The sequence below is a fragment of the Lates calcarifer genome, linkage group LG12, assembly GCF_001640805.2.
Source record: "Lates calcarifer isolate ASB-BC8 linkage group LG12, TLL_Latcal_v3, whole genome shotgun sequence".
Lineage (NCBI taxonomy): Eukaryota > Metazoa > Chordata > Actinopteri > Centropomidae > Lates > Lates calcarifer.
Window position 1 is genome coordinate 7,663,951 of NC_066844.1, and position 16,278 is coordinate 7,680,228.

Consider the following 16,278-nt stretch of genomic DNA (forward strand, 5'->3'; position numbering starts at 1 on the left):
ACTTTTGTGCATTTTATTTGAAATGCAGACATGAGTTATCTACAAATGACATCAAATGCAAGGGAGAGCAGATTCCTACTTTCAGTTATAGGTTATACTATAGTATATGGATGTATGCATGACTTCTACCTGGGTGATTGTGTGATGCTGCGAGTATTTATTAAGGTGGAACTGACATGGCTTCTTTGATATTCCTCTGTTATTGTTTATAAACATCAGTTCATGAGATCAAAAGAAGAGTTTGCTTTGTTAGGCTGTACATAGGCACAGTGGTTTCGCACTACAAGTTAGCATCAGCATTTCTCACACTGACAAATTTAGCATGCTGACGTTTAGCAGGTATAAAGTTTACAATGTTCTCCATCTTAGTTTAGTGTGTTAGCCTGTTGACATTTGTTAATTTTAATTTTTGCAGGTATTTGGTAAACCAAAGCTTTGAGCAAATAACATTTTTTGACCTGATGATGGCACTAGATGAAGGTCATGAAAGTTGTTACACTTAATCTTGTGAATGTGTGTGTCACATGTCATGGAAATCCATCAAATGGATGTCTTGGTGGCACTAGAGGAAAAGTCAGGGGATCACCAAAGCCAGTAGATGTCATCTTCTGGGACCATGAATGTCTGTACAAAGTTTCAAGGCAATCCATTCAATAGCTGTGGAGATATTTTACTCTGGACCATAGTGCTGGACTGATCATGTGGTTAAAAGCATGTGCAATCCAGCTGCATTCAAAGCAGTGAGAGACATTTGCACACCACAAACATAATGGAGGACCCTTTTAGCAGAATGACAGCCCACTGACCCCACCCATACCCCACAAGAAAGTATAAAGATACTTTAATTTCACTAGCATCATCTTTTAGTCCCCTCAATCATCAAATGTCGGACTGGGGCTGGCCCTGCTCCTGGTGTAGTGTAACCTGATCATTAGCAAAGAAATGGATGCTATTTGCGGTGTCAAGAATGAGGTAAATAAATAAATAAATGCACTGCAACGAGCCACAAAATGGGGCCAAGGAGAAAAAAGGCAGTTAGAAATCCATCAGAATGTCATTTTGTGTGTCTCTGCCTCTCCCTCTCTGCCCATCCAGATAGGTATCAGCTCATTGCAAACTCCCATTAACCTGTTCATAGGTTGCCAAGAGAGGAAGTTACATTTTTCACCTTTATATCAACTCCCTGCCTATAGACATCCACTCACCCCCACCTTCTCGTCCTTCTTCCCCTACTTTTGGTCTGTCTGAGTAAGTTCCACAAAAGATAATTTCCTTTTCAAATTACAGCAGGTCTTTTCACTGACCCGAGGGCATTGTGATAATGCAGTGTGGGAGCAGAGAGTGTCTCTGATGAGGGGTGAGAGCAAATGCACTGGGCCAGCACTAATGTCTTGTCAACAGCGTACATGGACATGGGGCACCTATAGGGTACTGCACTGCTTCAGACTTGCTGAGCAGGGAAGCTCAGCAAGATTCCTCTAAAGCATTGTGGGTTACAGAAAACCTCAGTATGATTGGCTGACACTCGCCTTACACATAACTTGTTGTGGGTGCATGTGAAGGTACAGTATGTGTTGTTGTAAATAGGCAGAAAAAAGAAAAAAAACAACTTTGAATAGGAAGCCTCAACAGGATGTGTGAATGACTTGCCGAAGCAGCTTGCGGGCTGTCATGATTCATGGGCTAATCGCCTCACAGTCCAGTCAGGCATGAGAAACAGAGAGGAGGAGGTGTCAGGTACAGCAAGGAATACTTTGATATTAGAATTCAAGGCATCTACGTCTTGCCTTGAGCAGGATAATCCCATTATGCCTCAGGTCACAGCAGTGCACATAGAGAGAGAGGCACAACTCACTTCAAAATAAACTGCTTATGGTTGACGAGAATAAACACAACAGCCTTCAGAAAACATCAAACTCCGACCCAAACTGAATTAGAACATCCAATTGAGGACGAAAAATACCCCAGATATTGAAAAGAGAGAATAACACAATTAGATTATCAAAAAAACTGGAAAGTTTTTTCCAGCCAGACTTTTACAGTTCATCCTGGGTGTTTTCAAGATTGAGCAGTTTTTCATTACAGTCTGTCGCTTTCATTATGAAATAAGAAAATCTAATTTTGCGTGGTGTATCTGACAGTTTTTGCAGACTAATTCATCCTGTCAAGATAAAGCCCTAGCAAACCCACCAGATGGTGTTTGTGTAACCGAGAGCTTTGTTTTCGGTGTGCACATATCATTAAATGCAAGACCCTTCCTGATTTAGATCTAAATGTGCACTGTGTTTTGTCTCTGTTTTTCTTTGGGAGAAGGAATATTGTCTCTACCAATCTCTGATTAATATCTAGTTTGATTTAGATAAGCTTAAAAAACAAATTAGGTTGTTATTGCCCTTCAATTTATATTAACTTAATTTAAAATATTCTTAAATAAATAAAAAGGAGAGATACTACAAATAGAAAGCTGCAACTCTGAGATATGGTTGAACTGAAATTTTAATATAATAATAGCCTTCCATTTAAAATAGGATTGGTGAGTCATTGTCATCCACTTCCAATAAGATGTGTGTACTTCCTAGACCACAGCTAGAAAATGCCATTTCACTAATATTATTTTCTATTTCACATGGCTGACCAGGGAATTTATTCCAGGGAGGAGGAGTGGGAGGATTTTAATCAACAGCTTCAGAGGCATCAGTCTGTAAAACCTGCAATGAAACCAGCTATAAGCTAATAACCTACACATTATAACCACCTCAAAGAATGTCATTAGTAGGAGTTACACTGGAGAAGTTTAATGTGCAGAATGATTTAAATGCACTTGATACACTGAAACCCCCCCCCTTCCGGAAAGGAACACAATTTAGGGGCAAATATTATTATACCATAAAACATTTTAAATGGAACTGCTTTTAAAGGAATATTTCAATATTTTCTTTCTTTTTTTGGGGGGGTAGATGAGAAGACTAATACCAGTCTCATGTCTGCACAGTATACATGGAGCTGACTCTAGCATACAGTTAGCTTAGCACAGTTCAGATTAAACAAACAAGATCTAATGTGCTAAATGGTGAGCTTAAGAGGTGCTAGTAGGCAGACTAGCTGTTTCAGATGGACAGAAAACTAGCTAAGGCTAGCTGTTTCCCTGTGTTTCCTGTTTTTGTGCTAAATTAAGGTAACAGCTGCTGGCTTTAGTCATATTTACTATACAAACATGGGAGTAGTATTTGAGGTGTTCAGCACATGTACAGATTAATATTTGGGTGCCGAGCCCCTATAAACAGAACTTGTAAAAGCCAAGTTGTACTGAGCTGGGAAATAACAGCTGAATGTACTACCGAACTGAAGACAATCACAATCAATGCTGAGAGCAGCGGAATGAACTGACTGATGAATATAATGTACATTTGAATGGTGATGTGACTGCTTCGCTTAGAAAAAAATAAACAAACTATATAGTCACTAACAAATGAATCTTTGAACTGGACTGAATGAGACAATTCAAATCAACAAAATGATTTATAATTTTTTACCATTAAGTGACATATTTTCTCATTTAACTCAATGAGAAATTAAGCATGTTTCCCAAAACGTTGAACTACTTCTTTAAACATCCAAATCACTCAAACCTGAGCTTACAGTGACCGAGAATGACTGGAGTGAGGATCGCAGTGGTTATAGGTGGTCTGCCTGGACAACAGATGACTTATCTGCAGTATGCAATTCGTGGCCACTGCCAAACTCATCCCATGTGCATCCTGCCCAACTAATTTTACTGCAAAGAATGAAACACCAAAGTCAATAGCAGTACACAGAATTGTTAAACAGCCAGCCCTCAGATCCTCACTGCGGTTTCCAAGCACACTGAATACATTTCCATTCAACTTTTGTGAAGGTCTTTTATGGAGAGCAACAAAACCCAGAGGAGCTATGGTATGAAAAGATCTTTCATTATTAATAGAATATTAGCCCACATAAAGGTGAATGACTGAAGGATTGTGTTTCAACACTGCAGGGGCTATAAAGTGCACAGAGGTTAATTCTCTGATCCAAGGGTAGATTGTATCATTGTTTGTAGATAGAAAGGGCTTTTCCAGGGGATTGGATTCATGTCTCTTCTCTATGTTCCTCGGAGCACTGTGGTGGATTGCCTGGTCTGATTAATCTTAATGAATTATGCAAATAGCCTTTATCTCAATGATTTAGCAATGTTTCTGTATTGTTTTATTAATGCACTTTTGAATTACTCTGTATAATCACGTAGCCTTTCCTCAGCCGTTTGCTGTTTGTAATTCATCGCCAGCTCTTTATTAAATCCATGGTGGTCTCCGCGAATTGCATGCAGGAATGAGAAATTAGTCATTACTGTAATTTAATGATTTCTAACCAAACAAGAGGCAACCTGGATCGCTAACCATAGCAGCCCTTCTCACTCCTCCCCGTCAGCGCCGGTCCCTTGGGTCTGATCTTTGGGGAGCAAGCCTTCTACATTTTTCTTTAATTAATTATGTTAGTATAAGGAGCATTCTGCAGTGAATGCACTGTTTCAATTACAGAGAGAAATTGACTTACAAAATATGAAATTCCCCGTAAAGTAGTGTTTTTTTTTTGGAGTCTAGACACCCTAACAATTGACAAAAGCTTTCTCTGCTTGAGTGTGTGGATTAATGCAAGTCTAGTATCAGCTGCCTTTTTGTTAAAAGAAAACCATGTTCAGTGAGATTTCTGAAATTTCTTTTGTCTTGCACAGATGGTATACTCATGTTTGTCTTGGACTCATTTACCTGACAGCTATGGTGAAAATGTACACTTGAGAAATCTCACTTATTATCACATCAGAGGAGGGGCTGCCATAGTATGCACTGTGGTTTCCTGTCCCAAAGGGAGGGGTGTAAATGTCACAAACAGGTGAAACATAAATTCATCTCCCATAGTTCTCTCCCTCCTCACAAATGCCTGCCTCTAGCCTGTTTGGCTTCCAAAGAGAAGGGACTAGAGCTACATGTTGATATCAGTAATAATAGTAACTTCAGTATACAGAGTATATGTGTTAAATTTGATTGGACATTTTAGATGCCTTTGGACATCATACACTGAGAGGGCTAGCATGGTCATTGGGGCCTAAATAATCCTTCACTGTTGTGCTTTGGTTTATGTCTTTGTCCATTTTCTCTCACTCCCCTGCTCCACACTACCTGGCTTGAATCCCTTGGGTTTATTTTCTGTAAGCTTTTAATGACATGCACTAACAGTGCTTTAGGGATTTCTTTCAGGTTGAACCTTATGGGAAATCATTTTGGACCAACAACAACAACAACAAAAAGGAAATAAAAATAGTATGGCTTTGTTTGTGATGGGTAGTATTAACTAAACACAATAAACTGAGGCTTGGATAACAACATCTAGGTTTGGAAATGAATCAAATAGGATTAGGCTTGTTTTAGAGTGAGAGTTAATTATGAGTCTCTCTGGTGGACCAGGTTTCAGATGGCTTTTTGTGAAGTCTGTTCATTTTAAGAAACACAGTACAGTGAAATTTTTCTTTTTGTATTTTTGAACATGGCCTATTTCTGCATTTGCTGATTTTTGCATTTCAGCTACATCATGAACACAACCTTGATTAATTGTGAGGTTTTCTCCTCCTGCTTCTTTTTTTTTTTTAGATTATGTGCTCGACCTGCTAATTTTACATCTCAACATCTCCTGCCTAAACAGCATTGTGGCCCCATATACATAAAGCATTAATACTGGTTGTAAAAAACCCTTTTTCCATACAATGATATCCATTGAGTTAGATTTATTGAGATAATACTGACATTTGTAATCAATGGTTGTCACCAAGCTTTGAAAACAACAGATACCATTAAAACATTTTGGCAGAACTCAGCTTTGTTGACCCTTGGTGACTTGTAGTCAAACATCATTACATTTTTTATCGTTGTGGTATTGTCTTTTGTCTTTGAAAAGAAGACTTGACGTCCTAAGAAACGTAAGCCAAACACTCAATCGTTTCAAATCAACTAAAAAGAAACAGAAGAGACATCTGCTCCATAAGGCTAAAAGGAATGAAAATGCTTATGATCTCACTAGATCTTCAACACAGATAAGCATCAAGAGTCCTGGGGTTCTTTGTGGCAAGAAAATAACACAAAAGTTTCACATCACATGATTTTGATTTAAGGGTGATTTTTTTTTTCTTGTGTAACCCACAGTCTTTTAGTCAATAATTATCTTCATGGTAGAGTCTTCTAGTCCATGGGAATAAAACTATAATACAAAGAGAGATTTGGTGGGCAGTAGAGTTCAGAGACAGCTACTGTTGATGCTGGATCTAAAGTCAGGAATCTTTTTGGATATGTAGTCTTGTACAATGCTCCGTGGTCCTTTTCTTCCATCTGTTCAGTGGAATGTCCGTGATTATTGTCCTCGTTGGTCCCTGGTTTCCACCAATCCTCAAAACATGTGATATCCAAATGTCCTGTGATGTCAGTCAAAGAAATAACACCTGGTTCCAAACATGGTTATCCTGGAAGCAGACGACTATCGTGTGACCTAGGAAGAGACGGAGAGAAAATATTTGGTATGGGTTAAAATAAGTACTTCTTTAAGGTTAGAAGATATTCATCATCATGGATGAAATGCTGATTATTGGCTTCACATGGATAACTACCAGCAGTCTCAGTGTTCTGTGTTTTGTTGTCCCATCTATCCACCCTGACCTCCTCTTTACACAGACTTTGTTATACTACATCACTTGACCTCCTCCTTTGCTCCTGTCATAACTACTATGGCCACTAGAAGTCACCTAACAATAAAACATAACTGTCGGTCGTAATAAGCCGCTTGCACAGAGGACATATGGGCTTGTTTTAATACAGGAGGACAGTCTTGTTAAGCACTAATTAGCAAATGATAACATGCTAACACGCTAAACTATGCTGGCTAAACATCAACAAATTGTCCCAATGCATATGACAATGTTAGCATTTTTCTCAAATCACCATTGAGCTCAAATATAACCTAACAGAGGCGCTAGCATAGCTATAGTCTCTTATTTATATTTTTGTCTACTGATTGATAAGTGAATTGAATAATTATTTAAGCTCTACATTAAAATGTGGCTATCTCATGAATTGTTTTAATGCTGCACATCTAGTAATAGCCTATCTGTCAAAATTGTGACAGGTTCAAGGTGTGTGTTCAAGGTTTATATTCCCAGCTGGCATGTTTATAATTCAAACATCTGTGGTGTTCTACAGCGAAAGTGGGAAGACGGTGAGCAACTAGAAGTCAGACATAAAGCAATGTACATCATGCTCAATGATTTCCATGCAAACAGTGGGAATATTATTATTCATGATGGCATACTGCTGGCATAAGTATTCTCAGACATTTTCATGAATATTAATCTAAAGGATTGAAAGATGCAGTTTGTACTGCTCTCACTTTAAGCATAACTCTAAAAATACTCTGGTAGGTGAATGTTGTTCCTTGTCGGTTTGCCCTTTAAAAGTAGAACATAAGTAACTTTTTGACTTGCCCTCTGATGCAGGAGGAACTATAACACACACACACACACACACACACACACACCACACACACACACACACACACACGGGGTGGGGGGGGAGTGAGAGAGAGAGAGAGAGAGAGAGAGAGAGAGAGAGAGAGATAGAGAGAGAGAGAAAGAGATACACACACACAGGAACCCAGAATATTTTCACATTGTTGTCATTCAATTAGCAGTTGGCGGGATCTCACCAGTCCAACCAACAAGGGGTTTACCACACACAACCAGTCTACCAAACAGTACAATTCTAATATCTTGTGGAAGTGTGATTTTTCTGCTGCTTGGAACTGCACCTGAAGACGCAGTGCATGCTGTTTGGAGAGCCACAATTTAATTTACACTTCCATGTGACAATTTTCAGCAAACTTGGGTGTGACAGAGCATATAAGACTGATTTGGTCTTGCTACTGTTGCAGCAGCAGGCTGTGGACATGCATGAATTTAAGCCACAGATTATTGATGTATTGATAATTATGAATACAATTTGTACTGTATACATGTTCTTAGCTAAGTTTTCTTTCTCATTATAAAAAAAATCCCAAAATAATAAGAACACATAAGGAACACATTTTTTAGTGCAGGAGTAGCTTTGAAAAGGAATTTCACTTCATAAGAGAAATGTGGAAGGGATAACAGAGTTAAGACACACCCAATTAACAGAGCAGAAGAAAACAAAAAAGAAACATGAGGCTATATGGCAACAGAAACAAAATGTGACGCACAGTGAAACCTTATCAAAGCAATTAACAAGCTGTGGTGTTGTGGGTGTCACTGTGAGGGTTATCGGTGAGTAAACACACAAAGGGGAATCGGGAGAACAGAAGGCAGGTCCTTAGGGTTTGATGCTTAAGCTTCTTCGGGATGAAAGACCACACTTGACTGGTCAGCTGTAGGTTCAAAGTCCCATTGACAAACGAACTAAGACCCTACCTTTGATGGAGAACTACTAAAGCACGTGTGTATGTGTGTGCATGTGCACGTGTGTGTATCCCACACACTAGATAAAGCAATAAAAAATATAAACACACACACACACACACCTCTGAATATTCACAGTTTTAACTGCATGGATCTTGCCTGATTGTTTGAGACATCCATTGAAATATGATAGATACTACCTCAGAATAATCACAACTGCATGGTCAATGTCAGCCTCCAGCAATGTCTTAATAGGCTATAAAAAATAAATCATGAAGAGAATGATTTAGCTCCTCTTTCCAGGCTATCCATCGATTAAATGTCTAATTTCCTCTTTCAGGCTTTTAACTCTTAAAATCAGTTTCATTTACACACTGTTCTTGACTGACAATATAGGTTGATACAGGGCACCGAAAACAGTTTTAACACAACAGTTTTGTTCAATTTAATTTTGTTTTAAACCAATCTTGATGATATGTGATTTTACCCATTTTTACCCATTTTACCATACATAAGTATGTGTGACCTTGACCCTGCACATCAGTGACAGTTGTCCAGACTGGGGTAGGTGGTTGTGTTTTTCTTTTCCTGGTTATATGCAGCCGATCTTAAGATAATGGTGAATACAAGCCCATGATGGACTGTTAAAATTTGCTTTGCTCTCTCAATAATAATAGAATTGTCAAAAAATGGAAGTGCCACCTTTAAATGCAAATGTATTTGTCTGTGAAAACATACAGTATGGTCCAAGGTTCAGTTCAAGGCAGAAATACCAATACAATTGGTGGTGTTTCTGAGTGGGAAGACAGTGAAGGATCACAACATTACTATTCAACCCTGTCTCCTAAAATCAGAATGAGCTTTATTCACCAAGTATGTGTGCATGTACAACAGTTGCTTTCTGTGTATTTACACACAGTTCCAAGAGGACTTTTCAGAAAACAGACAAAAAGACATACTGCAAAATATTTAAACATAAATATTCAACTACTACGTAGTAGGTGAAAAAATGTATTGTCTGTATAAATATACAGCAGCAGTGAACAACAACAACATGAATAGGTTTAGGAAATAAAAGCATTTTGGCTAAGGTTAGTCTCAAGTCACTTTTCTATTAAACCAGACAATAATCTTTACCCAACTTTAACCAAGTGCTACGTGTACCTAAACATAGCCAAAAAAATGAATAATACCGTTGTCACTACGAGTGGGTAGTATACAGCAGAATCTGATCTTTTGGTGGGAAACATCATTGATACTTCAGTATCAATGTATTTGTGACATGAAAAATACATAATTTAACAACATTTCCTCACTGTGTTGATAGAAAAAATAATCTAGTAACAATTAAGTTACATTCCAAACGTATTTGCTATTGCAAACTAGTTGTATATAAAGGGTTTATCTATTATTTATCTATTATTTATCGATTGGGATTGGATCTATGGTGATTATATGAATATCCATGTGTTTTGTAGTGAGGATCCCAGTGCAGGGGGAATTAACCACACCAAACTGGGGAGAAATGGGGGGGGAATAAAAAAGACACAGTAGTGCTGTTCAATAACTAGATTTCAAGCTGCTAGTGAGCATGAAGTATATTATTAGGGCTAGAATACTATATTTAAGGTTAGGATACTATCTTTAGGGCTAGATACTATCTTTTTTACATATGTTGTGGAGTAAAATTTCCATTTCCTTCATGTCATATAAACATATCTACCTCAGACAGCTATCCATCACCAACCTCCAACACATTCTCTATGAGCATCATAGCACCTGTCAAGTAGGAAGTCTCTGTGGTTCTTTTGCCTTCTGCCCCCTGATTGATAGGAAGTGAAAAGCAGGAGCTGCTGGGGTTATAATTCCTGACATTACCAGCAGGACTATAAAACTAGCTGCTCCTCGACATGCAGAGAAAGAGGGAACAACTGGAGTTGTCCAAGAAGGGGCCTGCAGGGTGTTAAGACTGATTTATTGATGTGACTTCATCATGAGGTGAAACGACACCATCATTTTTTATCAACATTGGCACCGCTGGACATCAAAGAAGAAAGGATTTATAGTATTGAATGAGGCATGTTCTGCAGCTGAAGAGTTTGTTTACACCTATATTATGCATCCATTTTGAGATAATATGAAGTGAAATCATTCTTACCACTAACATTAAAAAATGTTGGATATACAATATAAATACAACATTTTGCAGAAGTGTAGACTTTAGACTTTGACTCACATCTGACTTAAAGCAGCATTAAGTAGATTTTGGCAATACATTATGGCCCTATAAAGTTGTTGTGACAATCATTCTGGCTGACAGTTGCTTATTTTCACATCTATTACACATCTTCATTTATAAAGCACTTTTCAAAACTCATGTCAAGTGCTTCACACAAGGAACAAATTCATGCAAATTATAAAATCAGATTTTAAGACTGAATGGATTGAAAAAATCAGAATAGCTTTGACAAAAATGTGTTAAGAAGAGATTTCATAATAAAGCAGAAAAGGTCGTACACTTAACATTACTACAATTTATTGCTTGGTGCTGGGCAGGTAGAGAACACTGGGGGTTTTGGAGATTTTTGGTTATGAAAAAACAGCTGCCTGCTGCCTCTGGAAAGGGCCTGATGAGAGCTGGTAGACTGAAACACTGTTAACAACAGTTAAAGGTCCCTGGTACTGCTATGGAACTGTTTTTCTTTGAGTGGATGGCCTGTTTTGTTTCTCATGCGCACTCACACGGGTGACGCAATATACATCCCTGCCAAGGATATCACACTATTCTACTAATCTGCAGGTGGTGGTGATGTGCCAAGATATGCTGCAATGCACCAGTAAAGGCAGGAAAGAAGACGACTGGCAGCAAGTAAACATGGACACGAACAGTTCTGGAATTAAAATATTTTTTTAAATTGTCCTTGCAAATATTTTATGAGGAAAGAAATGCACTCAACACATTGTGCTTTATGTTGCAACCCAGAAAGATAAAACAGAAGCGAAAGATGCTAAAATACTCTAGAGTACAGCAAGATGATATTTTTCAGTGGATTTGCCACTTCAGGTGACCCTTTTGCATCCATGTAATTATTTGATGATTTTTTCTTATAGAAATATTGATTAGTACAGCTTTAATCAACACAAGGACAAGAGACTTGACTTGGAATTCAGTTTTGAAGTGGTTAAAGACAGGTCTATAACCACACACCTTGAATAGTAGTTCAAGACTTCAACTTTGAACTGGACAGCTAAAGATTTGAATTGCTCACACAACTTGTGACTTAACGCAGTTCTCTCTCAAATCAGCCAAAATCCCACCATATTTATCCAAATCTGGAGATTATGCAGTGTTGGTTCAATTTTTTAAAGCCAGATTTATATGCTCAGAGAGCAAAACACTTCACATAAACAATCATTACACCAACACCATACTTGTGAACCTGAGCTCCATCCTTAGCAGAGCCCCCTGTTCATACCTCAGAATGATGTTAACTGTCCAGGAAGCTTGGGTACAGAGCCCTCTAGCATACACAGGCCGTCCCTTGCTGACTCTCTGTGGGAGGCTGCAAGGCCATGAGCATGGAGCGACCCCCGCTGACTCCCAAATCAAAAAAGTCTCGAGGTTCTGACGGGTTCTACTAGCCACCTGGACCCCTGCTTGTCTCTGCCTCTGTTTCTGCTTTCCCGTGGCTGTGTGAGAGGCCATGAATTATTAACCCGGCTGAAATAAAAAGCTCTGCTTTGTCCAGGCCTCCTGTAGCCATGAATAATGGAAGAGGCAGCTCAACTACAGGCGTTTGGTGAGTCAAACACTGGGCCGTGATGGATGGCTAAGGGCCCACTGTGTCCCCCCCTCCTCACCTACCATCCACTTCAGGTCTACCACACCCAGAAACCTAAAACACACGTCCATATAACCTCTATTAATCTCTAGAAGCACTACAGCTTGAGCCCTCCTGCCCTACCTCAGGACATCCCACTCGACGATTTGGGCTTCCTTGAAAGATTTTTGTTTGTTGTTTGTTTGTATTTCTCCTGCCTTGTCCTTCTGCTTGCCTTTATTTTGCTTCTCGCTGGCATTTTTGAAGCCATATGCAAGCTTGTGCTGACTTTTTAAAGTCATAGGTTATAGGACCCAACTCAAACCTGCTCTCTCTTTTACCCCTAATGCTAAAACCATGAGGATGAGATGGATACACATGAGCTAGATTGCTGCTCAGTCACCAATAATGTTTTTGTGTTGTTGTTGAGTTTTGTACCAATGAAGTCACTGGTGTACAATCCGACTGTTTATTACAGAGGTGATAATTGATTTTCCATTTCCATAGTTGTCTGTGCTATGTACATCCATATTTCATTTCTCACTTAAACCACCAAGTGAGAATTTTGAGCCTCATAATCATAATCGTATTTCTATATTTACATCTGTATTTTTTTGTTCTCAACAAAGTTTACTTCTGACCTTATTATCTTCAAGAGAATAATTCTGACATATGTCAAACCATGTAAATCAGATTGTTGGGAAATTGTACAGTAGGTCTATGAGGAAACAAGACAAATTTCTTGTTGCATATGTTAATGTGGAACATCATGTATATTCATGATATTCACAATTTTGCCACTAAATAAATATTCTGTTTAGTAGTTAGCGTCTGTTCTAAAACACATGATCTCACCTTGTGGTGAGAACCCTTTAAGCAAGTAATGATTATTGACAAGAGCAATGGCATCGTAGAATAGACAGCAATTCTCAGTATATTTTTAAATGATAATTACTTTTCCATTAAATACATGGAATTGCAACTTAATTGTCATAAAAAGTGTTTGTCAGTCTACAATCACAAGTTTGACAAAATCATCTTAATGTCATAATGTCATAACTAAGTGTACTAACACACACACACTGAGACATGAATATATTGTTGCAGGTTATCTGGAAAAGTAAGTCTTGGGTGCATTCTACATTTATAATATTTTAAATAGTTTTTTATTCCTGTAGGAATTTTTTTTTTATTAAAAACTAACAGGTCATTAAATATGAGTCCTTCCTTTTCAGACAGCCTTGGTCTGGTTGCTTAGTCTACACCGGAGTTCAATTGATTGCATTCACATCTAACTGAATAAACCGAATCAAGCAGGAAAACACACCGATTTTTTAAAAAACCAAACCAGACAGGTGAGGGTCAGAAAGCATCTTAAGGGCATTTTGAAACCTATAGCTTGTTTGCTCTGGTGAAATCAGTGGATGAGTTGGTTTACTTATTTTCCCTTTGTCTGTTTTTTTTCCACACACACACACACACACACACACACACACACAAAAAAAAAAAAAAAAAAAAAAAAGAAGAAGAAGAAAAGAAGAAGCTCCTGAGTAAGGTCCAATCTGTCTAAATAACAAAAAGGGAATGCACTTCATTGTTTGTCCTGGTCAGACCTTGTTTCAGTCTGCAGCTAGCTGTTAGCAACTGCTGATCTTGCTTATCCACTCTCTAGTATGCAAAGCAAACCTAGCTATGGGAGTAGTTTATTTATATATTGTAACAGCAATGCATGGGAGTGGTTGTCTTAATTTTGGTTATGGGAGCAGCATCACCAGAATATCCTGCTGTATCACATTGCCCTCCAAAACTGAACAGTTAGCTGATGGGCTCCCAAATTGCTGACTACCTGCTCTACTTTGCTTAGCCAAATAAGTAGCTCAAGGAAAATACTATAAATTGACTGTGGCTACACTTTCACAACAAAATGTGAGATATAGCTAAATAGATAGTTGAACCTCTTTCTACTGTTGAAAGCTGATTGCTTCAAGAAAACACTTCACTGGCTCTCCCCCATGAGTCACATTTTCCTCTCCTGCTGCCTCCTACTCTGCCTGCTCTACTCTGCTCTCATCTGAAGTTGATAAAAAAAATTCTCCAGTGCTCTCTGTGGCTTTTCTTTCTTTCTTTTTCAAACACTTATCTAGCCCTCCTCCATTATTCTAGGATGTTGTTTTGTTACAACTATAATCCAAGGTCGTGAATTCTGCAATTCTTCTTGTTTCTTTGGCCCTTAGAAATCTTGGGAATTTAAGCATGATAATTTAAGAGTACTTACGGTCTGGCCACAAATATTTCGTGAATTAAATCTACCTTGGTCGTCTTAACTTTGTTTCCTGTACTGCAACTCCATCCTTTGAGATCTGGCAGCACTTTACACTCTTCCCCGTCCATGCAGGGATGCATCTGGCACCACCACTTCTGTGCAACTATGGATGCTGTGAAGAAAATACAAGAGGAAAAGCAGGAGGAAAAAAAAAGAAAAAAGTTACCAGAGGCAATTAACAACATGGTGTTTGAAAGTATAGTTTTGCCCTGGCAACAAGGATACAAGAAGTGCCTTCAGCTTCTATAAACTTCACAGTGATTGAAGAGGGTGCCTTTTGATCTCTGGCAGACAGTAGAGGCCCGTCAGACCTGCCCCGGTGTGTTTTCAGGTGTGAATTACCAGGCGTGAGTCAATGTCAAGCTGGTGAGTGTTGTGAGCAGGTGCATTCAGTGTGAGGAGGGTGGATGCTTGTATGTAGGAGTGGTAATAAAACGTGCAGCAGAGGTTGGCATGTCAAGGTCTCAAGTTGCTCCAAGGAGGCCTACAGGGGAGAAACAGCTTCATCCTTTAAGTGAAAAGAGACTGAAGACTGTCAAAGCTGAGGAAGCCCCTGTCAGAGCCTCTACAGAGAAAGGAGGAGATAGGGATCGATTCACCTGTAACTGAGGCCACTTTTGACATGATATCAAGTGGCCTGGCCTTCTGTCTACTCTGCTGAACACAAGGTCTGATACAATCTCAAAAACAGATAAAGGATGAATGAAACGGTGGGCAGTTTGATTTTGAAGATTATAAAGCCTTCGGGAAACACAACAGCAGGATACTGAAAATCCCAACACTGTTTTTTTTCTTCTTTCATACAATAAACCTCTCATACCTGAATAATCACTGAAATAAGCACCAGAGGCACAGTGACAGGTGTGACAGTTTTGCAGCGTACCACATTTCCACCCTAATCAGAACTCGGTCTCAAATCATTACCAAAACTGTAATGAGAAACCTGGCATACCGTCTACACAAGATGGAGCCGCTCTTGTTGTTCCCGCCACCTGTCCAGGAAAGCAGGAGCACTTGACAGTCTGGGATCTCTCTTCGATCTTGTTCTTGTTACAGCATCGGTGTGCAGCAATTACCTCACAGGTTCCCGCCTTCACATGAACTAGAAGCAAAAAACATACACAATGGTTAGAAAGCATGTGATGGCCTTCTGCAACAGTCACTGCACTTTTATTGAAGTTTTTGGCACAGAGGAACAACTAATAAGCAATTCATTGTTGGTTTTGGTCTTTTCAAGAGATGTATTAAAATCCCACTTGATACAAATTTCATGCAGAAACCTTGAGCAAGTATTTTGTACAAAATTGTGTACTTAAAGAATTGTTACAACTTTTGGGAGGTGCTTTAATTTTCTTTGTTGCAATCAGTTAGATGAGAACACTGACACACTAACACTGTAATATCTGTATGGTAACTGTTAGCTTAGTAACCTGTTAGCTTAGCTTAGCACAAAGATTATAAATGGGGAAACAACCAGCCAGGCTTTTGGTGCATGCATAAAAGCTACAACAGTTCAGCAAGGTAGCTGTCACGCACACACACAAGGCAGGCATTATGTCTCAGGATTCTGAGATGTTAAGCTTTTGATATATGTGGACAAAGCCAGCCCAGCTGTTTCCTCTTATCTCAAGTCTAATCTCAAGTCT

At 38.8% G+C, this 16,278-nt stretch overlaps 1 protein-coding gene across 1 annotated transcript in view; it reads right to left on the reverse strand.

Annotated features, from left to right (window-relative positions):
- Positions 1–5,782: 5,782 nt before the first annotated feature.
- Positions 5,783–16,278, reverse strand: part of tafa3a (TAFA chemokine like family member 3a) — an 84,509-nt gene continuing 74,013 nt past the window's right edge. Inside the window, exons 3-5 of the mRNA XM_018661817.2 lie at positions 15,585–15,734; positions 14,620–14,744; positions 5,783–6,552 (exon numbers count right to left, since the gene is read on the reverse strand). Of these exons, the coding sequence (XP_018517333.1) occupies positions 6,541–6,552; positions 14,620–14,744; positions 15,585–15,734 (287 nt within the window). The 3' untranslated portion in view covers positions 5,783–6,540. The remainder of the gene's footprint in view (positions 6,553–14,619; positions 14,745–15,584; positions 15,735–16,278) is intronic.